General features: G+C 33.5%; 2 protein-coding genes across 3 annotated transcripts in view; one reads left to right on the top strand and one right to left on the bottom strand.

The window, feature by feature from the left end:
• The window catches only part of LOC113400928 (endoribonuclease Dicer), a 43,774-nt gene extending 37,789 nt beyond the window's left edge, over positions 1 to 5,985 (top strand). Inside the window, exons 27-33 of the mRNA XM_026640625.2 lie at positions 1,516 to 1,707; positions 1,782 to 1,886; positions 2,532 to 2,687; positions 2,906 to 3,117; positions 3,203 to 3,356; positions 3,682 to 3,866; positions 4,261 to 5,985. Coding sequence (XP_026496410.2) covers positions 1,516 to 1,707; positions 1,782 to 1,886; positions 2,532 to 2,687; positions 2,906 to 3,117; positions 3,203 to 3,356; positions 3,682 to 3,866; positions 4,261 to 4,417 — 1,161 coding nt within the window. The 3' untranslated portion in view covers positions 4,418 to 5,985. The remainder of the gene's footprint in view (positions 1 to 1,515; positions 1,708 to 1,781; positions 1,887 to 2,531; positions 2,688 to 2,905; positions 3,118 to 3,202; positions 3,357 to 3,681; positions 3,867 to 4,260) is intronic.
• LOC113400927 (juvenile hormone epoxide hydrolase-like) overlaps positions 1 to 14,713 on the bottom strand; it is a 26,731-nt gene extending 12,018 nt beyond the window's left edge. Inside the window, exons 1-6 of one of the 2 annotated variants that reach the window (XM_026640622.2) lie at positions 14,473 to 14,712; positions 13,868 to 14,257; positions 12,819 to 12,976; positions 11,674 to 11,864; positions 10,122 to 10,350; positions 8,581 to 9,336 (exon numbers count right to left, since the gene is read on the bottom strand). In XM_026640622.2, coding sequence (XP_026496407.2) covers positions 9,120 to 9,336; positions 10,122 to 10,350; positions 11,674 to 11,864; positions 12,819 to 12,976; positions 13,868 to 14,257; positions 14,473 to 14,655 — 1,368 coding nt within the window. In that variant the 5' untranslated portion in view covers positions 14,656 to 14,712 and the 3' untranslated portion in view covers positions 8,581 to 9,119. Of the gene's footprint in view, positions 1 to 8,580; positions 9,337 to 10,121; positions 10,351 to 11,673; positions 11,865 to 12,818; positions 12,977 to 13,867; positions 14,258 to 14,472 lie in introns of those variants that run through there. The other variant, XM_064216246.1, reaches the window with a different exon arrangement.
• Between the last annotated feature and the right edge of the window lie 10,959 nt (positions 14,714 to 25,672).

A 25,672-nucleotide genomic window follows, 5' to 3' on the forward strand; every position in this document is an offset into this window, starting at 1 on the left:
AAAAAATTATATACAGGCCAATAACGACCAATAAATTAAATTTATTTTAAAGATATTGTGGCGAGTAAATTATCTAATTTAGATTTAACGACACAAGATCCAAATGAACTTTATATTTCTTTTTTTGAATTAATATTAATAGAATTTAATAAAATATTTAAAATTAAATCATTTTATAATAATTCAAAATTAAAGTTTAGTGACTGGGCCACTATTGGTATATATAAAAGTAGAAATAAATTATACGACCTATATGGTATGAAGCAGTGGAATCGAAACGTAGCCTTCCTAGAATCCGTCAATAAATATTTCAAAATTTTTAAAACAGTATGCATTTATGCTCAGTCTTTATACATAAAGAAAAAAATCTTAAATTCCGATGATACAATAAAGGCCACGTGGGATGTTATTGGAAGTGTTTGTGGAAAACCTAAAAAGGAAATGATACCAATCAAATTGAACACATGTAGTAGATACACAAATTCTGAATTAGAAGTTGCAAATTTATTTGAAATATTTTTAATAACATACCTAATAAAATAACATGTCATTTAAAATCATCTACATTAGATGCAGCTAGATTATTAAATAAGAATGTTTCTAAATGCGTTATTGATTTTTCATTTGAAACAGTTTCTGCAATAGATATCATAAAAGTATTTAAAACTATCAATATTAAAAAAACTAACGACATATGGGGCATGTCGGTAAAATTTATTAATAACATCATATATGATATTGCTCCGTATATAACAGTAATTTTTAACAAGAGTTTATACACGGGTTCATTTCCTAACTTGTTAAAATGTAGTAAAGTTTTACCACTTTTTAAGATTGGAAACAGAAGCGATCCCAGTAATTACAGGCCTATTTCAATACTCCCATCTTCAAGTAAAATATTCGAAAAAAATATTTTAAATCAACTTCTCGTCCATTTCGGTACAAATACTATTTTTCATAGTGAGCAATTCGGTTTTACAAGACTTATCATAGCACTTCTTAAACATATTTACGATGCTTGGGAAAAATCACAGAATGCTATTGGAGTATTCTGTGATTTGTCTAAAGCATTTGATTGTATAGAACACGAGACGCTTCTGTATAAGCTCAAATACTACGGTATTAAAGGTAAAGCTCTTGATCTCATTGCTTCATATTTAAGTCAAAGAGTCCAGCAAGTTTTCATTAATGGCATAAAGTCTTCTGGATCTACGTTAAAAATGAGTGTTCCACAAGGATCAATTTTGGGTCCCTTTCTATTTCTAGTATATATAAATGATCTTCCTTTTTATGTTAAAGGTATTTGTGATATAGTGTTGTTTGCTGACGATACTTCACTGATTTTTAAGGTAGACAGGAAAAAACTGACTAAGACGATGTGAACGGTGCATTATCACAGATACACGATTGATTTACAGTAAATAATTTAGTTTTGAATACTCAAAAAACAAAATGTGTGTGTGTGTAATACTCTTAGATTTCATAAAATTTTGACTTCCATGAATTTATTCGCAGATCCGGCCAACCTTCATGATCGGTATGCAGTTTCCTCAAGCGGACGCTTTGAGCGGAAAACTGTCGCCTGAAAGTAGATCCGTGATGGAGCAGCGCTTCGCCGACTGTGACAGGACAGCTGAACACGAGCCCCTGGGACGAGCCCAGAATGCGATGCAATGCTATATAAACAAACAAGCCGTCTCGGACAAGGTCAACTACCTTCATTGTTTTGAATATTATTTGTTAATCTATTGTTTTTTTTTTAAATTTGTGTTCACTTTTAGTCTGTGGCTGACTGTATGGAGGCTCTGTTAGGTACCTACCTCTTAAGTGGAGGGATACCAGCAGCGATTGACTTCTTGGAATGGACGAAGGTGTTGCCTCCAGAGGTATTTATTAACTTGAGTTCATTTTTATAGTCAAATAAAATAACGTTTATTTATATACACACCTTGAGAATGAAAGGATCACCTCCTGACTATTTCTTTGTCATATTGGATTTATTATTATATTAACAGCCTGTAAATTTCCCACTGCTAGGCTAAGGCTTCCTCTCCCTTTGAGGAGACAGTTTGGAGCACATTCCACCACCCTGCTCCAATGGGGTTTGATGGAATACACATTTAGCAGAATTTCGTTGAAATTAGACACGTGCAGGTTTCCTCACGATGTTTTCCTTCACCGCCGAGCACGAGATGAATTTTAAACACAAATTAAACACATGATAATTTGATGGTGCTTGCCTGGGCTTGAACCCGAAATCATCGGTTAAGATGCACGCGTTCTAACCACTGGGCCAACTCGGCTCATATTGCATATATGTAAACAATCATAAAATCAACAAAAAAAAAACGCTGTGTTTTCTTGCCCGAACCCGTGATGGTGTTTAATTTGTCAATCATGTAATTAATTCTTGTATAATGAATGAAGGAATTTGATTTGTTTTAATATGGATCCCGAGTATAACATTTGATTTCTTATAGCTATATAAAATCCAGGCTGAGAAGGATTAATTATTATTTTATAATTTCTAGGATAACGTGAAACAGTTTCTCCATAAGAAAGTGAGCACGGTGATAACAGATAAGAAGGCCACGGAACAGGAAATCGACTGGCTGCTGAATAATTGTCGGAATGACATAGAAAATATTATTGGCTACAAATTTAACGACCCAGCCTTTTTACTGGAGGTAACTAAAACTAATATAGTATACATAGGCCAAGACAGAACATTTCAGTACCCTTTTCTCTACAGTTTGTAAATTTTCTCTCAATTACAATAATAATTATTTTTCCTTAATTAATTCAGAACCCAATCTTTTCTTACAGAAACGGTGACAGTAAATATGGCTGCTTTATATGTTTAACCTTTAATCAAATTTAAACGATAAGTATAACATTTTTTCAGGCTCTATCTCACGCTTCATACATACGGAACCGGCTCACGAACTCCTACGAACGCTTGGAATTTCTCGGCGACGCCATATTGGATTTCCTAATAACTGCGCACATTTTTGAGAATTTCGGCAAACTAACGCCGGGAGATCTAACCGACCTGCGATCGTCTCTCGTGAACAACGTCACATTCGCCTCCTATGTCGTCAAGCTGGGATTGCACAAGTGATATTTTATTTTATTTTGAAAACATTTTTTAGGGATCCTCTCATGACAAACAATTATTAATCACGTCACTCGGTAATCGCAGATTCCTATGTTTCCAAATGAACCCGGTGCTGGAGACGTCGATCAAGACGTTCGTGGAGCACCAGGCGGAGCGCGACCACGAGATCGTGGAGGACGTGCTGTACCTCATCGACGAGGAGGACTCCAACGTGGCGCAGTACATCGACGTGCCCAAGGTCAGCCTCGCACCAGCGGTGTCCATTACATTATCTATAATCAGTCGACAGGTCGTGTCAGTGATAGGGAATCTGTGTAGAATAAAATATTTATAAAAACATTCATCTTGAGGATACGAGATCACTTAGACGCTACTCCAGTACGAGTCAGTTGATACACGTATGCAGGATTTCGATATAGATTTCCCGAAGATGTTTACTTTATTTTAAAAATAAAACACACGAAAATTCAATGGAGTTCGGTAATTTTTTACGTGAACCTGTGAAAACCGAAAGTGATTCATATTTACATTGATTGTATTTAATTGTGTAATTATTTTGACAGGTCCTCAGCGATATATTCGAAGCACTAGTCGGAGCGATATACTTGGACAGTGGGGGCGATATGAACACGGTGTGGTCGACGGTGTACAAGATAATGTACAAGGAGATAAACAACTTCGCTATGTGCATTCCGAAGCAACCGGTTCGAGTTTTGATGGAGATGATCCACGCTTGTCCGAGTTTCGGGTTAGTTTATCATTCAGGAGCTGTCGCCCGCGACTTCGCTCAAAAAAGTATTCGGGCAAAAAAAGTAACCTATCCTCGGAGTTCACGGTTGCTTCTGTTACGGCCTTATTATTTTAATCACTCAAACTGCACAGCACTTTATTTTTCACTGATATACTTAACTTTTCGACGTTAGGATTTTAATTATAATTAAAAACACTCAATACTTCTATAATATAGGTATTTATTTGTCAGCACACCTCTCTTGTACTTTTCTGTGACTTTAATTATAAGCTTAATTTCTAGACAAAGTAAAAACCATATTATATATATATATATATGTTATAGTCGGTAGCGCTTCATTACGAATTTGGTCAAAGCACGTGTCGCTAACGCGTTTACCCGCCGATTTCAGGAAGCCGAAGGAGAGCGCCGCCGCCCTGCGGAAGGTGATGGTGCCCGTGAACTTCTCCAAGGAGGGCCGGCAGCACACCGCCTTCGGCGTCGGCTCCAACGCGGCGCAGGCCAAGCGCGCCGCCGCCAAGTTGGCGCTCAAGATCCTCGCCGCCTAGCGCGCCGCCAAGCGCCGCCTAGCGCGCCGCCTAGCGCCGCCTAGCGCCGCCTAGCGCGCCGCTCCCGAATCTCGTCAGGCAGGAGGAGTGCGGCGGGCTCCATTTGTAGCGATCAAACATTTATCAAAAATTTTGGAAGTAGCAGTGGATGTCGGTAGTTAAGTGAGGTGGTGTGCAGTGCGTGATTAAGTGTTACTCGGAGATATTTGTCGATTTCATGAGGCGCTTTTTATATTGGTTTAGATTTCACATGATAAATTTAAATTAAAGGGCGCTTTAAACGAACTATAAATACCTCTGACTTGTGCAGATGAGATTACTCGTATTAACAATGACAATTCGCATGGAATGTGTTGTTTTTTTTTCATAAGTAGACGGACGGTGTAATAGGCCACCTTGTGGAAAATGGTCACCACTGCCCATATAGAATATCCGTCCGTCTAGCTATATTAAAAAACAATTGATGCCGTATGAAATTCTAACCATATCTTACATAACAAATGCCACCGACCTTGGGAACTGAGATGTTATGTCCCCTGTGCCAGTAACATTGGCTCACTCGCCCTTCAAACCGGAATACAACAATACTTACTATAGCTGTTTAGCAGTAGAATATCTGATGAGTGGGTGGTACCTACCCAGACGGGCTTGCACAAAGGCTAACTACCATGGCGTATTTACTGAAGTTGTTTAATAAAGCAGTTCATTAAGATCAAAGGAAATTGCAAAATACTAGCTACGTAACATAAGTAAGATGATTTGTTAGGGCTGTGGTTACATAATGGGATTTGGAGGAATTTAAACGTCGTCGTAATTTAATCGTGATCGTACTCGTATATAACGAATTGCACGATTTTCTCGTTGTGTAACTAGAGCCTAATAGTTGAACAAATGCATCTTTGAGTCGCTACCCTCAGTTGGTCAACCTGAGATTTGTTAATTCTACTCCTCCTGCCATTGGAATGTATTTTACTTCAAAGAAAAGTCCTTTCGCATTTGTATTATAAGTAGAGATTAAAAGAATGATATATATTTTTAGAGTAAGGTTCATAATGATTTTACTATTATAAGATCTACCATATAAGACATTTCCAGGGTAGAAAATAATTTAAAAATAATTTGAAAATACATTTCTAGTTCGCAGTTAAATTTGGAAATACTTGCATAGGATATTAATCCGTGCGGTGTTATAAATAAACAGCATAATCGTATTCCCGACAAATACTTGGAAATTTGTGGAGTTAATTTCGTAAATACGATTGCACTCCTTATTTATATCTAGATATGGATCGATTTCCGTTACAAGCAAAGCGAAGTCCTGTTAAAGCAAATACGTCTCATCATTAAATTCCCTTCGTGTCTTCGCCATTCACAGATATAGCAATGTCATTCCTTGTCACAGAATGTCACAAATCAATTAATATTCGATTTATTTATAACGTCTAAATTTATTGAACATATTTGAAATTATTTAATTAGTTAAATATTATTTGAATTTTGTTATAAATTGTATACATATTGTACCAAATATTTTTCTATTCTAATACAAATAAGACATAATAAACTATTCAGATTTTTATTTTATTTACTTTTACTTTTCATCATAGACAAGTTGGTTAAGATGGTGACCACTTATCATAAGGAGTGCCATTAGCTTATCCTTCCTATTAAAATACATATTTTAATTAATTTTGTAAGCTCATTTTATTTTAAAACTAACAACCCTCCCCGTCCTTTCACTGGTGCCATTTACTAATAAAATAAATGGGGAGTTTATGAGGTAAATTTATTCTATAATGTTCATTTATTTAATAGTTCTTATATATAAGTGTGTCACGAGAAATATTAATAATAATTTTACTGTGAAACATAGACCCGTTTTCCGAACTTAGAAAACGATGATAAAACAACAATCTTCTAAAGTGAATTTTTTTATGTAATAGGTAGGAGGACCGGAAGTTAAGTGGTCACCGCTGCCCATAGACATTAGCGTATGTTAGAAATATTAACCATGACTTACATCGGCAACGCCCCACCACCGAAACAACAATACCAAGTATTGCTGTTTGCACGGGCTTGCACAAAGTTATACTACTAAATAGATTCGAATGATACATACAATGTTAAAGAAAATATCAAATGCCAAACGAACATGTACCTGATACATGCTGTAGGCCTTCTTAAGATCTAAATTTTTTTAGTACATTGTTTTGATGTATCTCCTAAGGTTTAGCTAGCGTTAGCCTACGAAATCAGTTTTTTTTTGTAGACGCTGTCATAGTTCAGCCACTTTAAATAAAATGTATGTATTATACATACAAATCTTCGTCGATTAGTGGTATTTCTTTTAGTGGAAGCCATAATATCAAAATTCGTTAATTGGTTTAAATATAATAGGTTTAAAACTAGCTATGTAAATGATATACATAGTTCAAGAGTGCATCAAAAATGAAATCTCGTTATCTAATGTCTAGGCTCTCCACTAGAAGATCTGAGGCAAGACCTCGAATAAACAATTTCATGCTCAAGTCAGAATTTATTTTCTTTTATGATATAGATAGGCGGACGGGCAAACGCGCCACCTGATGCCAAGTGACCACCACTGCCCATAGAAAGAAATTTTACCAATTTCGTATATAACCAATGCATCACCAACCTTGGTAAAACGATCGCGTAAACGAAGGGCATGATTTTCGCGTTGTGTAACCAGAGCCTAATAGTTGTATCAGTGTAATCTACATTCGAATCGGAAAAAACAATACCTACTACGTCAAACTAAATATTTATATTGAAAACGATGTACACACACTAGCGTCATCTATGGCTTATTTACCATTTAGTCTTCTTGAGTTGACTTATTCTTTTCACGAGATGGCACTACGGTGTCGACGTTATTAAAAATATACTGAATATATGCAGTGTTATTGTGTATCTAAATAAAGATTTATTATTTTCTATTGCCATGTAACATACTTCTATTACTTATCTGTATGAAGATGTACTTGAGAATAAATATACAAAAACAATGAGATTACAATAGCAAGTTAATCTAAAAATAGGTCTAGGTATATGGTTCAAATGATATCAAATCGGTTTGCTTCAAACGAAGCTAAGACAATTAACTTCCTTTTATGTGTGTGTCTTATAGCGTTTTCAATTTTAATAAAAACGTGAGAAAATACATACACAAGCCTTGCCAACATTTGATCAATTAAAATGAAGAATATATCCGAGAGATCATAGGGGTCATGAAAAAAATTTTATATATGAAATTAAAAATCATTTATTAACCTTGTCTCAAATATAATCATATAAAACTGGCCAATAAAAATAAAATTTGACCCCCCCAAAATTTTTAGCTGCTACCACTTGCAAATGTTTTCCTGAATATTGGTTCTTTACAATGAAAATTCCGTAAAACCCTTGATGAGTTGGACGCCTCATCTCCTCTTATGGAGACGGTTGGAGCTCATGCCTCATAACACGCGCTCCATAACAGGTTGGCGTATATACCGACACACGATACGATACACGTGGCATAACTTTATCCGACACATGCAGGCTTACTCACTATGTTTTCCTTCAGCGCCGAACACGATATAATTATAAACACAAATTATGCTGATTAATAATTATAAACATAATTTATGCAGATCTAAATTTTTTTGTCAAAGGCGTTTGTCCGAATTCCAACTTGATATATCCGGTTAAGATCCACGGATCCAAATCTTATAAGATATTCATTTTATCTTTTTAATTAAATAATTATCAAGTAAAAGTTGTAATTGAACAAAAAAATATCATGTTAATTTGGCATCATTTTAATGTTTTTTTTTTCTCACATTGATAGCAATGTAATACTTGTGATACACATACACTTATTGAATGGATATGGAATTACTGTTTCGTTTTACACTTTATAGCTAAAAATTTGTTCATATCCATGTTATATAAGTCAGATTAGGACAAAACCGAAACGGCGTAAATACCTTAATTACAATTATTATCAAGTCCTTAAAGCAGCCATGTAGTTTAATACATGCTTTAATTTTGCGCAAATTAAACTATGATAATAATATAAAGCCTTTCGATTTTTTCCTTTGACATTGTATCAATGAATGAAATTAAAAAAAAAGGTTGTTACGTCAATAATTTGTTTACAATGATTTGATTAACACAAAGTTTGATTACATTTATTACTTTGTTCTTAGTGTAGATTCACGTCCGCAAAATATTCGTAAACAAGAAACAGTTAAAACCGTAGGTAATTATAATTCGTACTTGGATCTTGTTCATAAATATTTAGCTGAAACATGTAGTTACAATGAGTTTGAAATCAAGGCCGTTTTTCCCTTACACCTAATTAATTTACATTAAAAACGTAAACATATTATCCAAAGACAAGATTATACATAGAGATCAGTCCACAAAATCGTTTCGCAGTCATTAATATACAATTATCAATACTGTCTTCCACGCTCCGAATTTATTAACTTCTAACCTATTAAACCGAACTTAGAGCTAAAAACCTGACTTAGGCTAACATCTATACTCCGAATTTGAACTATTTTCGGTGGTATGATTCAATAATAATAAAATTAAACGTTTTTTTTATTATTTAAGATATTGAGCAAATTAAATATCCAATTCAAATTACAGCTTATAGATATCAGACTGTATTCGAAACATTTTAGTTTACGAATTATTTGTTTCGCGCGTGGAATTTGAGGAATTCGACAGTAGACATGAATATATCATCAACAAGTTCTTTGGGTGTCTGCATTGCTGCGAAGTGTCCGCCAAAATCTAAAGTAGTGGAATGTACTAAATTGATAAATTTATCCCTAAGTATCCAATCTGGTTGATAAACGACTTCGTGTAGGAAATTTATTGCAGCCGTCGGCACTTTTGTTGGGATGCTGAAAAGAAAATTTTAGTTATATACCTATACAAAATAAACATCAATTTTATATTTAACCGATTTCAAGTTTTATAGTTATACATGAAATAATAAAATATTCTTAACCTAACGGAACGGAAGTATAAAAACTTGTACCATATTAGCATATTTGTAGTTTCTACGTAATTTTAGCTCGAATCACTTTTTATATATTTCATATGTAAGAAACATTTTCCCGCAGTAAAACAATAACCCAAATTTGATGAAATTTACTCAAGTTGTTTTCGCATGACGCGGTAAAAGGCATACAGGCAGAGAGACAAAAATTACATAATATTTATTATTGAGCTCGTGTATCGATAATAATGACTTTTAGCAATTACAGCTTACGTGGCTCAATTACAGTTTTATTATAGGTATAAATAATGAAACCGACAAGAGAACAATATCTATTTAATTTATTAAAGTTTGCTTAAGAACCGATTACTAGTGTTAATTCTATTTTAGTTATGACCAAAGAAATTTAGATAAGATAAAATATGACTCGTTGTTTTTTCAATTCACAGAAAATAGTCGATTTTCGGTTCCTCTTGAAATTATTAAACATCTTTGAAAATGGAACTTATGAAAAGATATAAATATATCTCTAAAAAAAGACAGCCAATGTCAAAATATCCAATGTCATACTAAAACCTTTTGGTTATTTTAAATATAACAAGTGTTACCACAAAATATAAATGATGATATAAATAGATTTAATTATATAAATTACGATTAACGTACTTAATTTATTAAGGTACTTACTCCTGGACGATGAACACTTCGGACCACGCAAACGCCTCGGCATATAATCTCACAGAGGTGGTAATGCGCTCATTCGCCCACAATATTGTGGCCGTGTCTAACAAATCGTCTAAGTCTATGTTCCCTAATCCGCCGTGTTGTGTATGTAATTGTTTTCGATTTGTGCAAATACCGATCTTCTCGAAAATATACGCTGCCATCCCAGCTGGTGTGTCTGCTATTGCTGCGCCTATAAATAAGAGCTCGATATATATTTTTATTTATTTTATGTAGGCTGATGAGGATGCTACCTTCGCCCACAGACAGTATAGCGAACCCTCTGAATTTAAGATTTTACATCTCCCTTATATCTTCAATTACTCTGACTTCATCACATTACAAAACAAAACACGGCAATAAATAAAAACAGTAATTTTTTTTGCTTTTTGGTACAGTTAGTGATAGAATTGGTGGTACCCACCTACCGGCCAAATTTCAACATGTTACCGTACTTTGTAAAATAAAGTAAACGTGTAAATAATTTCGTATTAACAAATAAGTTTATACTTATTTATTTACATCAACACTATGGCCTTAATTATATAAAATAGCTACTGTGCACATGACCGCGAATGTTGGCAAGAATACTAGCAGAATTTCCCCGTTGAAATAATATTATAACTATTATAAATCTTAATATGAATTAGGTACGCCTACATGCGTCACGGTAGCATGTACCGCTGGTTTTTTAGTGGGTATTCCGGTGTACTAGGGCACACAAGGTGTCCTGGGCACCGGCGTGTCCCACATACCCCCCCACATTCATGTGGGGGAAATGCGTAATATCACATCACATCGTAAGCTAATTATGTTGATTATAAATATTGTTATCTTATCATTTCTCGTTTAGACACTATTTCAGTCAAGTGCTTTGACTTTATAAACCCTTTTCTTATTTGCAACTAAGTAGGCGATAGAATATAAAGTGAACTCGTGTAAAGCTTAACATTCATGTGTTTAATATTAGATTAAATTACTAATTAATAAAAACAAATATTGTTTTATTATAATGTTTTATAACATTGAATTTTATTTCATGGTCTTAGTTGAAGTTCTTCATAGTAGGCGCCACTCACTCATCGATCAATCTACCACCAAACAGTAAATATATGACATATTTTGCAATTTAACATAAGAATTATAAATAACAATTGATATCGTTGGTCTATGGACTAGCTTATCACAACCCCGACGCTGTGAGCTTGAAACACAGGGCCGTGAATGCATGAGGCTTTGCTAGCGCCTTGAGGAGTTCTCCTCTGAGCCTTGGAGCAGATAACGGAAGGGGCCACGGGTGCGTTTTAGCGATCTAAGTACTTAAACTCCCATGTTTTGGAAAGCACTTTCAAAAAATAAAGCATTTGAATTGAAAACAAGCTGCAATCCGAGACTGTGCCTGTTGTATTTTAAGGTACTAACCCTCAGTGCTTTGATTACTGTATTTTCTTTATATTCTGATTTCCTGTATCATGATCAAACATTTTTATTATTATTAATAGCATTGTTCACTCACCTATTGTATCAGGTTTCGTTGCCTGTAAATGGAAATAGCCGCTTTCTCTGACTAGGTACGTCAACAAATCTTTAAGAGGATACATTCTGTGTCTGTGTTTGCTTTCAACAATCAAACTAGAGAACAATGACCCGAGGATGTATTTCACATTACTTATTGGTCTAGACGATAACGGCATGTTTGTGTGGAATCTGCAAATTACAAGTCCAAGTAACTGAGATACGTTCACGATAAATACATGACATAACTGGTTATAACTAATTATATCCAATTATTATCAATATTATTAGCAACACCACGTGTATGGATCATATTTAGACTTCCTGAATAAATTTAATGTCATTCATTCATTAAACGTGATCATTATTGTGCTGTAGTCATCGTTAACATTATTTTAAAACAATGCATTGTTGGAAATATATCATTAAGTAAAGGTAATAAAATTGTCTACAGCCTATTCCAGTGGAAGTAGGAAAAAAGATAAACAAACCTTAGATTTCGGTATTTCATGCGATTTGCTAATAACTTAGCTATATTGGGACTATTAAGATTTTATGATTAATATATATTTATTCAAACACAACACTTTCTTTTTCTTTAATTTTACTTCCAAAATTCCCATAACATTTTTGTCGACGTTCTAAACGCCATTTTTTCGCAAAACCATAGTGAATATTATAGATTAACCAAGATCTCGAACAATGATATTATTACTATTTGCTGTCAAATGTTGTTTATTTGGCTTTTTTCCTCTTATGGTTGGAATAGAGTATATGTCCAAATCTCATTGTCTTTGATTACTGATTAGTATAAATAATATTTGATAGTAGGGTACAGCAGTGTGATTCTGTAAGAATTCACTTCGTATCTAACTCGTGAAAAGTAGACTACCGACTTACTATACGCCATTTTGATACGTCTATGCTATATTTTTTTTTAATTATTATAGTCAATGCCACATATAACATTCTGACGTTTCAAGATCGTTATCTATCGGTGAGATTCGAATTTCTTGTTACAGAATAGCCCTACAGAAGTCTTTAGAGTAGTCTATGCCGGAGTACTCAGTAGTATCAGTATTAATTTATATTATATATGTAATTAGAAGTAAAACAATACCAATAATACATGCATCAGTTACCGACCCGAGTATTTCATCAGGAAACACCGTACACATATGTGTTGCCGCTTGAGAACCCCAATCGCCGGCTTGGATGTAGAATTTATTAAAACCGAGCCTTTTCATTAGATTTCTCATAATTATACCGATTTGGACAGGGTTCAGGCCTGGTTTATTTGTACCCTGTAAAATAACGTTTTGAGAATTAATTACGGAAAAGGACGTTTAGTGCAAAATTATTTTGAAAAGTGTAGATATATCATTTTAACAGTTTATCTTAAGATTTATCGTCACTGATGTGTTCAAAAGATTTTAGGCACATATCATGCTGTTAAAAAGTAAGTACCTTCGTATTATATTAAAACAATCTAAGAGCCTTTTTATTTGAAATACGCATTCAATTTTACATATAGAATGTTAATAGGAGCCGGCGAGACGAAAAAAATGGCACGTGTAAAATTGTTCTATTGACTCATTCACTTATATATCATTAGTACTTATAGAAACATTACTTTTGCATGTTTTGCGCGCACTGTTTTGTAAATAACGAGATACCCGCCCCCGCTACACGCGGGTTCAATAAGGGTCTATATAAACTTTTCGATTGAAGAACAAAAATAAAAATTTATTTTTATTTGTTCCGGGAAAAAAACGCGGCTTTCTTCTCGAATCATTAGGTTTAAATAAATAAATAAATATTGGACAACATCATATACATTACTCTGATCCCAATGTAAGTAGCTAAAGCACTTGTGTTATGAAAATCAGAAGTAACGACGGTACCACAAACACCCAGACCCAAGTCAACATAGAAAACTAATGAACATTTTCCTAGATCGACTCGGCCGGGAATCGAACCTGGGACCTCGAAGTGGCGTACCCATGAAAACCGGTGTACACACTACTCGACCACGGAGGTCGTCTTTTTATTAATGGAAACCGCATTTTTATCCGTTGTATAGTTTAAAAAATCTTAAGAAACCAGGAAACGAGTTTGTTTTATACTATTTAGAAATATCAATTTGATAAAAGGCAATTTCACTATACTCTTTAAGATCGAATAGTTTTAGTTACCTCAGAAAATCCGAAACCAGGTAGATCGACGGCAATTACTTCAAAGATAAAGTCATATTCGTCTCTAGGCGTTGTGAGCATCGGAATAATTTTGTCGAACTCCTTAGACGAACTCGGCCAGCCGTGCATGAGCAGCATTGGAAGGACCCGCTTGCCTTTCGCTTCGGGTTTCACTCTTATGTAATGTATGTCGAGACCTTGCACCCTCGTCTTGTAATGAGGAAATCTATTCAGGAGATCAGCCCTCTCTTTGAATCTGTACTCATCCTGCCAATACTTCAAGAGTTTTTCCAAATATATCGTGTTCATTCCATATTCCGATTGCATGCCCTCCAAAGGCCGAGTGTAAGGTCGCCGGTTTCTTAATCGCATTTTTAAATCATCGATTATCTGTAAGAGATATTAAATAAATATTTACGTACTTGTGTAAAACAGGATTTTATTTTTATCGTTAAATGTACTGAGTCTTAATTTTTATTTTTGTGTATTATATGTATCTATCTAAATTAATATCTAAAATATAAATTATTATATTCTTAAATAGAAATTAAAATAATCAAAAACGTATAAAAATATTTTATCTACACATAAGTACTCATTTATACCGTGTCATTAAATATAATTTTAAATGGTCGTATTGTTTCGTCTTCTTGATTTGGTTTGTCGCCATCTCCCCACCATCGATTTAAATCAAGTTTGGGCATGTCAGGAACCCTTTGGAGGTAGTAATTCGTTCCGACTCCGATGCCTACAGCTGCTACCGCGATAATAGTGAATGATTTGAGCATCTGAAATGATTTGTTAATTACATCACAGTATCCAAATATTTGTCATCAACGTTAGAAACCGGTAACAGAAGATATCTGTTTAATTTTTATGGAATTCATGCAAAATTTCCCCTAAAATATTAAGCTAGCAGCATTGATTATGATTTTTATGTCTTAATAGTATAAATACCCTACATTAGTTTAATTTGAAAAAAAAAGCTTTACGATAAATATGCAGTTTATAAAGTATCATATTATTTGATATTGCATGTGCAATTTAATTATTAATAATAATTAAATTAAACATAATATTACTTATCAAATGATAAAGATAAACCACAGTGAAAGTTGTGCGATAAATACGTTCATAAACATTTATTAACACATCATAACCACTTAAATTTGAAATGGCTTTAAATTATATACCTTCAACTTTACAAATAAAAAAAAAAACAAGATGTGAGCCACGCGGTTGGAACATAGTTGCTTATGTATTAAATAACAAACGCAAAAAAACATTTGAGGATAATTTGAAGACAATGACTAAATTGATAATTAAAAATTCCATGTGAAGAAAAACAATTACAAAAAAATAATTTAAATTAAGTATATTACGTTAAATATTACTCTAAAGAAAGATTGAGAAAGATATACGAACGGTCACCTAAGTCACGGGGCAAGGGGGCATTTTTTCCTATACCGTAAGCCGTGTTAAAGAACTTATTTTCAAAAAACAATTCATAACCAATATCCCACATCTAACTTTCAACATGAATACAAAACTTATTTATAGTTTGTATAACGTTTATATTCGAAATGATTGTATTCAATTTTGCAAGTGAGATATATTTAACTTCTCATCTCATTGATCCCATTTGTTGGGGGTGAATAAGCGGCGAAGGTTATCTCCTCGTCTGCAGCCTTGTCTGACCACGTTCTGTTAAAGTCTCGTTATCGTAGTCTTCCTAAATTAAGATCTTCTACTAAGCCATTTCTAGATAATAAGTCTTGGGCGGCTGCCACACCATTTGAGACAGCAATGATCGATTTCTCGTCGAGACATATAGAATTTCATTAAAATTGCATGCTGCACACGTGCAGTTACTATCAACGTGGCCATGATTTTACGATATATATTATAAATAAATATAAATCTTTAATTGTATTAACATTAATTTCCTACAGTTGCAATTCTCTGTTTATTTGGAAGGCTTAATACTAATCTTAATACTAATCTACTTAATCCTTTGCCTTGCTCCTCTGCATATATTCGTGGCAGATTTACATCAGATATCATGCAGATAATCTCAGCGTTTCCTTCGTCGTGAGCTGAGATGAATTATAAACAATGTTTAATACTATAAAACTCAGCGATGCTTGTCTCGATTTGAACCCGTAATATTTGGTTACGATTCACGTGTTCTACTGGAATTTCTGTTATTATTATTCTGACACAAGTACTAATCCTTAACTTACTAGGTTTTGGTTCCGAACCTGTTTTTTTTATTTTTTATTATATTTGCAAATAAATATACCCACCAATTGTATAATAATACTAAAATTGAGAATTCATTAAAAATTAAGACGCATTTGAATATTTCACCTTACCGAGTTTGTTTTTATGTATTTCTAATAAGTTTTTCTTATAATTTTACCACAATAACGTACAATGACGTCATAACAAAAAAAAATGCTTAGCAGTAATTATATGTGCATAAGAAACGCGGATGAGACACGTGAGCTAATACAATCGTCTGACAAGACTAGAGTTCCACTAGCTATTGTAAACAAATGTCAGTTTTACATTAATTTATAATTTAACATTTAATGTGCTCTCAAGGAGTTGATAGTGGTATTATTTCTAACATATTCAATTTTAAATTTGGAAGGTTAGTGTTGTTTTATTTAAGAAGGTAGTATGCAAAAAATATGTTCGATTACAGCGAACGATACATTGACGAATGCTTAAACTGTGGGAATATCAATCTACATTGCAAATATTTCATTAGACTGGTTTCGATTAGTTTTTATGACGGTACTTCACAATAAAAGCTATAAAAAAAATAACCGTTAATCCGACAACGAAAGTAGGCCGCAAAAACTTTCACAAATCGAAACCCTCAACAATAATTCACTGAATATTTAAATTAAAAACAAAAATGGAACACTTTACCTTTTTTTTAAAATATATCGAATAAACAAAACTGTGAAAATAATTTATTGTTCCCAAAAAACGTTTCACATACGATATAAAATCGTTCTCACTTTAAATTTAAAACAACTTAAACATCGCACTTCAGTACCGCACGTATGCAAGCGCCGGCGTTCGAAGCCGAAATTGCAAATCCAAAGCGATCAGCGACGGAACGTGTTGACATCAGTACAGAACTAGCGGCGTCTACGGCCTATCTACTACTGTACAAAAATTAAACTGATTATACATTACAATTCGGCCGCGACCTTGACTGATATCGAACATGATGCTAGAAACGTACCTATTATATTCGTATAAACAACATAGGTGTTACATTATTTAGGCAAATAAAATAAACAAGATATTTTAAATATTTTTCATTGCGAATGCTGCTTTATTTTGGATATAGTTAAGACCTTAATGTAAACATGTTTGTAAAGTTTGTTAGCCCATCTTCAATAACCATCACGTTTTAAATGGAAATATTTTTTACAAGAAAGAAATAAATACATATATAGTCCAATTACTTATTTAATATTCTAATAGTACAATATCTACAATTACCTAGATAGGTACATAGCGAACTATGAACTAAGAGAACTTATTATTATTACCTAGGTACCTAGGATATTACCGCATTAGGAGGTAAAAAATACAATCATTTAAAAAAAATAACACGTGATTATATTCCCACTAATAGATCAATTAATTATAATATTTCTATACGGATAACCAATGAACAAAATATTGCAGACGTTATACCTGACTGGCCATTAATAAACGCAACTAATAGTATCTTCAAATAGTGTATAATTGTTATCACGTTTCTCAAATTACAATACATCGCTGTTATTATATTTCCAATGTATCACACGATTTCATCCGTTTTGCTTATAATTAATAATAATATTATAATGCAGGAGAATTTAATCAATAAATATCTAAACATTAAGATATGGTTTGTTTGTTTAAACGCGATTAACTCAGGATGCAATGATTTTTTACATTAAATAGCCCATTTATTGAGAACGGTTATAAGCTATAAATAACACCTTCTATGACCCATGTATGAGGTCGGAGCAGTACGTTCTACGCAGATGAAACCTTGCGGAACAGCTAGTTCCTATATATTATATAAATCTGTCCGATTTAAAGAAAAATGCAATAAATAGTCCTTTTATTGAAGAAAGTTTAGGCTATATATAGGATAATATTTTCATGACACAAACTACAAACCTTATACGTCAACAAATCTGTCAAGTAGGTACTGTTTGTTAACAGTCAATATGCTTATAAAATTAAAATTAAAAGCTAAACCGGGGGGACAGGTCTTCTATAAATATACAATGTTCATTTGGTATATTATGTGTAATAATCTACATTCCGAACCGGTGGTAGCTTCACTTTAAATAGTTTGTTAAATGACGATTCAAAAGTCCTTGTAAAAGCCTACTTGAACAAAGTATATTTTGATTTGATTTGAGTATGAAAATTATGTATCAATCGATTTTTTACGTAACCTAGTTAAACAAACAAACACAACTTACCTATTTATATTATGATACTATTTTCAACAAATGGGATATTAAATATATTTCTTTTAACTTGTTTATAAAAAAATACACAATGGGCTATTCGAGCAGCTGATCAAATCCCGGTTACGATTCATGTATTCCTATAAGTGATAATCGTAAGCGGAATTCACGGTTGTAAAACAAAGATGCAATTTGCAAACGTGTATTAATTATGAAATAGAATTGCAGTTATGCAGTTTAAATATTTTACAATCTTATATATTAATAGAGTAAGCCGATTTTTGTCCCAGTGATTGTAGGTCGAGAGCTGCACATAAAAAGTCGGTTATGGTCTCATTTTGAAGAGCTCCGGCAAGAGGATTCTGAATTGTAATTTACTAAATTTAATTTTTTTGCTGGCCGGTTAGAGAGCGGTACTACGGCTGTATAAGGAAAAAAATGAAAAACGTGAACAAAATTAAAATAAATTGCTATCGACAAATTCCAAATCTAACTGAACTAATGTATACTATTTGTCATTTAAATTTTTGTTCAAATAAGTTTTCATAATTCCTAATGTAGATGAGTAACTTGCAGTTTACAATGAAATCAAATCAAAGCAAAACCTGTCGTAGGCTCGAAATTCTGAAAAAAATAAATGCGAAGTTTTGCAGGCGACCAACTAGTAACATATTAATTTTACTTTGATTATTTATAAGTATCTATGTACATATATGTATAACCTATTCATTATGACCATTCCAATGAGCTCAACCACGATACATCTGCTGTAATTTGCGGGGAAGTTGGGTATCCTACAGATTCCAGATGATGATGAGGGCACAGGTCAGGTTTATCATATTATGTATCATTAAATTCACAGGATACTAAATTTTGCATCGATCAGACTAGTAGAACTCACATTCCCGCAACGACTAGAAGAGAGCTGATAATATTTGCTGAACAAATTTGCTGAAAAAAAAAACATACGAGTCATCATTTATAATACGAGTAGACCTCTTTGTAATGACAATTAAAAAATGTGTTTTGATATTCCTGTTAGTATAAAATACACAGTTTTGAATAACAATGAAGTACATTTCGTTTTAGTAAGGTACAAAATTTTGTATATTAACAATAATGTAGATCTTTTGGAAAGAAACGGTGTCCGTCATTGTAGAGACACGAGGAGAATAGGTAAACTAATGACATCTAGTTCCCGACTTCGCTAACTTAATACATCCTTCCTGAGGCACAGTATTCGTTTCTATAATAAGATTCCAGAGTTATTTTTAACTTGGCCTTATAAAAAAATCTAAATCTCATGTCAAAAATACATTGATAAATAAGGCGTATATTTCAATAGAAGATTATATTAAATCTAAAAGAACATGAACTTTGTATTTGTGGACTTTTATGCAGGATATATAAAAATATAATTGTACTTTACTGACGTATTCTGTAATTAAAATGGTGGAAATAAACTACTGTTTCTTGGCGGTTCTTCTCGGTAGAATATACTTTCCGAACCGGTGCCAGCTTAACATTTAATTTAACACTGAAATATTAAATTAACGATTCAAAAATGCTTTTATGAACCTACTTGAATAAAGAATATTTTAATTTAACTTCAGTTTTATGCATTTTTTTTTGCATATTTAGTTAGTCGATAATACGAAAGAAAAATTATCTTCAGGTTGCCGAAACCTGGTCAACATGGCACTAAAAATCTCTAGGAAATATAAAGAAACGCCTTATTGGTTTTTAAGTTTACCATAAATTTGACATTGCAGTATTTTTAATACCTTTTATGTATTTACTCATAACATTCATAATTCAGAGCTTTCAAGATCTTTCATATAAAAGTCATCTAAAGGTGTAGGTATCAAACTATTCATTTATTGATATAAATTCATTTATTAATTAAACGGTATTTATTAATGGCGGCTCTGAATCCGAACCGTCTCCAAAACGCGCTGCATTTCGGATTTATTTTCTTGTATATTGGTTTAATAGCTTAATCAGTTAAATATACTATATTCGGAAGTAGGGCTTCGTAAGCCCGCCTGGGTAGGTGATACCCACTCATTATATAATATTCTACCGCGAAACAGCAATGATATTGTTGTTGTTCCGATTTGAAGGGCCAGTATGCCAATCTAAAGTCGAGGGTATAATGTACTTCAGGCATAAGGTATATCAGAAATGATTTACATTTCTTTCAGTACTAATATTTATGGGCAGTAATGACCACTTATCATTAAAAGGTAGCCCATTTGCAAGTTCGCCTACCTCTATGACAATAAAACATCATATAAGTATAGATTATATTTATGTAATGTAACGGAAAGATCAAGGCATGAATGGAGCAGTCTATAGGAGATTAAAATATATTTAAAAAAAAAATACTTGTATCGACTTCAACTACCCCAGAACCAAAAGTTATCTAACTTCTTTATAAATACATCATAAGAAATATGTTTGAATCAACTATACAAAAGGCACAGACTATTTGTGTTTTTACGCGGTCACGACGAATGAACGAGATAATTGCCCACCGTCACATAATGTTATTTCATTAACGAGAAGTGTTCAATAATATTTACAATAAATTACGTACAAATTGTATTTATTCTCGTCGCTATCTGACATCCGCCGCCATGGTCAGTGAACTTGCCCTCTTGAGAGTCGGCGTTAGAGTACCGTGATAACATCTATAGGTATAGATATGTTTTCAATGGGTTTAGCTACCTGTCCTAACTTTTACAGCACATATTTAATAATCTATAAATGTTTAATTACAAAAAGAGAGTTCTTAGACACAGGCTAATACATATTATCGCTATTATTGTTGTGGTGCATCCCAGAACAAGGTGCGTCATGATCTTTTAGATTTGATATTGAGGTCCCCAATGAACCATCCGTACCTTGTTACTAAGCTACGGCAGTTGATTGATACATCTCGTTCGAGAGGTAAGTGTTATTCTTGATGGCTATCGCACTAAAGTCACAGAGCTTGATTAAGAGCAGAGCACTACTTTTAATTCGATCAAACAAGTGACGACAAGGGGGAAATAGACAGCGATATGTGCACTAAATCTCTTCGCCATAGAAGAACAAAGTCAAAATTCAAGGTTTTCTCAACAATTTTTTGGAGCGTCACTGGTATGTGCGTAAGCGATCCTTCGACGTCGCACCGTGACGAAAAAGTTGTTTGTATTTTCGACCCCTAATTTTAGTAATTGGTTATACGAATACGTTTGCCTTTAGTTACTATTAATAATCCGTTTTAATTTCAATCCTAACGGTCATTATTAGAAAATTTACTAATTTTGAGTGATTGCAAGTACAGATATAAGGCTACCTATTTTTATTTGCACATTTACGTCGCAAAATGTGGGACGAAACCGAGACCAAGAACCGTTTCATCACTATACCGTAAACCGTAAAGCTATCGAAACTTTAATTACGCTGTTTCGTTTAATAGTACTGCTAGGATCACAGAGGTCAGACACTAATCGTTCCACAAAAACATATCTAAATATATTCATGAATGGGCGACATCGTCTCGAAAACTACTACTACTAGTATCAGGGTGAGTTAGAGTAGGATCGAGGATATTTTTAATCGCTCGATCTCGAATTCGATTCCAGTTCCGTCTTACTAATTTTGTTTTTCCAAGCGAAACAAGCATCTATCGACTGAAAAACAAAAAATGACCAAATCGGCCGGAAATTTGATCGGTACATTCTAATCACATTACCAATCTTACACCTTCTCACTGCACTACTAACTCTAGTAGTAGTAACTGTAAAACTATACTCTATTCCAACCATAACAAGAAAAAAAAAACCAATAAACAACATTTGACAGCAAATTGACGCAATATCATTGGTCGAGAGCTTGATTAATCTATGATATACACTATGGATTTGCGAAAAAATTGCGTTTTGACTGTCGACGAAACTGTTAACGGAATTTTGTAAGTAAAATGAAAGTGGAAAGAAGTAGTTGAGTGTAATAGTGTTGTATTATATATAAAGATATATTAATCATAAAAGTAGTAGTGAATATTATAGCTTAACTTAACTTTTTACGTAAACTTAGTTCTTATAGTGTCTTTAGACGACGGTGACCACAAATACCATCAGGTGATCCATATTAGCGTTCGATTAACTATTTAAAAAAAAACACATATTTATCTCATATGTATGACTGTCTTATTAAAAATATGCCAGTAAGTTAATATTTTCTTAAAAACACATACTATTATTTATGTAAATGTCGTGAACAACTGTCCATTGATATAGCGGTTAATGATGCCTTATAGGTTCAGATCATATAACCGAATCATAATCAACTCAAAAAATTTCTAGTAACAAATTCTCATTACCTTCCCGTTGTGAGGAAGTCAGTAATGTTATTAAAGCTACGGCTCGGAGAGCATATTATAAACATGTAAGGTCCGCGTATAAACTCCCTCCGTTCGAATTATGAGAATAATAACCAGTGCACTAAATCGTGCTATTTAACTTTTCTTGGCTTTGGCTATATGTCCTTGAAATAGGCTGCAGTGCCCAAAATTCCGCCAAAATTATAATTACAAACGAAATTATTCTAAATGATCTAGTTAGAAAGGGGCCTCGAGAAGAGCATTGCCTGGGCCTCCAAGAAACTTACTATGATATATGTATATAGGAGTGTATATATATATAGATGATATTCATAATTATATATTTGGAACATGAATTGCTTAAATAGTTCTTTGTAATTTAAAATCATGCAGTTTTATCAAATTATGAATATTTAATAAGTTATTTATCTTCACATTTACGTAATAATTTAACGGGTAAGTGTATAGAAGTAAATATTGTACACGATTTATAAAAATACATTTATTTTTATTAATGAAAAATGTAAAAAGTATTGCACGAACCTAACATGATTAAACACAACTATAATCTGTTTGGTCTAGATCGGGTAGCTTATGAGGATGGAGTTGTCAGATTATGAGTTCAAAACCAGATGCGACCAATAAAACAATTGAATTTTGTATATTTTTCTACCCATTGAATGTTAAATTGTATTTGTCTAGATACACTTTGATATTAGTAAGTCTACCGACATAGTAGAGTCTCGATAGATGCATTCTAATCGGCCTGAGTACTTCAGTAATTGAAATCATTCATGGTATTAGAGTGTTAAGCAATATGGACTCCATTAATATAACCCATATCAAGTATTATTGAAATGATTCAGTTTTCAAAACTTTATGATCGAGTCGAAAATCGTGTCTTTTTTTAACAAAATTTGTTCAGCGTTACAAGTTACTCAATAGTATCTCATTATACCGAGGGCAGTGTAGTTGTATGAACACCGAAAATTTCCATGGTAACTGAGTACTCCCCTACAGCAGAAAGCACGAAAAGCAGTTACTACGCAGCGTAAAGCGAAAGCAGTAAGTACTAATCCTGAACACTTTCACACACCACCGGTGTCTGTTTATCGTTGGACAAGCCTAGGATTTAGATTTGTCTATTTTAAATAATATTTTTATCCTTTCTCTTCCTCCGAATTTTTAATACAGGCACAATTGATTCCAATAACAATTAAAAAGATATGTAGTTTCAAAAATTAAAATATTCAACTGCATATTTCTGTATGTACTTGTAACGCAAATCACACTATGATAAAAGTTCAACTTCAGTTATAAATACAAAATCGCGGCACGTATAAACAACGCCGCCAGCCGTCGCAGGCGCTTGCTACATATTATAACAACTACATTATCTTCAGAGCGCTCCAAGCACTTGATACATCGAAATTACATTCGAAAAGTAAAAATAATAAAGTAGATAGTTTCTAAGTGACGTATGAACGGACTAATCTCAAACATTACATTACAACATTAACAGCCTTTAAATTTCCCACTGCTGGGAAAGGCCTCCTTTTGAGGGGAAGGTTTGGAGAATATTCTACCACGCTGTTCAGTTCGGGTTGTGGATACACATGTGGCAGAATTTCGTTGAAATTAGACACATGCAGGTTTCTTCACGATGTTCCCGCCGAGCACGAGATGAATTGCAGTATCAATATAACATTATATTCAAAATAATATAAAATGAAAATAAGTGTTCTGTATTATTAGAACAATTATGGAAGTAGCATGTAACTTTTGCATATACTATGCAGCTATTGACTCGCGATGGAGAAATGTGCTCCTACCGTCATACAGTTCACCTAGTACGGAGGGTAATATTCATCGAACTTGAGTTGCTTAGCATTGCTTTAAATAACTTAAGAGTTACATTTTCTATGTAAAATAATTGTTATATGTATTTATTGTAAATATTAGCACTAAGCTAAGTTGTTAATGGGTTAAATAAATAAATAATAAACAATAATTAAGCACATGAAAATTAAGTGGTACTTGCCTGGGTTTGAATCCGCAATCATCGGTTAAGATGCACGCTTTCTAACCACTGGGTCATCTCGTTGTAAAGGTTTTACAAGCTTTAATTTTACTTGCAATGTTTGTCTCTTGCAAGCTGAATTAGAACCCAGTTCCTCTTATCCTATGTTATTTAAAATTACATGTTGATTCAGTTTCAGACAAAATTCATTTTTATGATAAGTAGGTCACGTAGCCAATTCATGTTACGTATCCCAACTTCTTCGCAATATTGTCGAATTTGAGCAGGGGCCTGGGGTCTGGCATCATCTTGCATTACAGTAAAATTTTCGCCTATTAATCCCATTTAAGACCACGTGAACCTCTAAGCCTCTGCTGTATAGCGTTGTGCCGTAAAGCCAACTCTTCCAAGCCCGATTATCGAAATGCCACAATACACCATACACGAACCGCCGCCCAAAGGAATACGGAGTGTGTCAATGAATATAAACATGTTCACGCCCAAACTTAAACGAACTTCTCTGTGAGCTGCAGATATGGAACATTGGCTGGGCTGAACGGGGTGAATGCTGCTTTTTCATGCCTCCTTATTGTTCGTGCACTCACGTTTACTCTACGCATTTAATTCTGCTCAGTTTTGATAAAACAATAAATCGATCCTTAGGACGAGTGATTGCTCGAGTTCTGCCGGTACCAGGTCTCCTTTTGTAATAACGTATCAACAAACCTTTGGTATACTGTAGATACCGAAGACGACTGATTTAAATTTAAATTTGTAGCAATCGTTCATTGATCCAATCCTTCCCGCACCAATGCCGCAATTTGAGCGGCTTGTTCGGACGGAGTATCCATATTTATGGTAGCGAAACTTTTGTTGAGTTAGAGGCTTAATAATAGATACTGTTGGTAACAGTAATT

This window comes from Vanessa tameamea, chromosome 11 (genome assembly GCF_037043105.1).
Source record: "Vanessa tameamea isolate UH-Manoa-2023 chromosome 11, ilVanTame1 primary haplotype, whole genome shotgun sequence".
In the NCBI taxonomy this organism is placed as follows: domain Eukaryota; kingdom Metazoa; phylum Arthropoda; class Insecta; order Lepidoptera; family Nymphalidae; genus Vanessa; species Vanessa tameamea.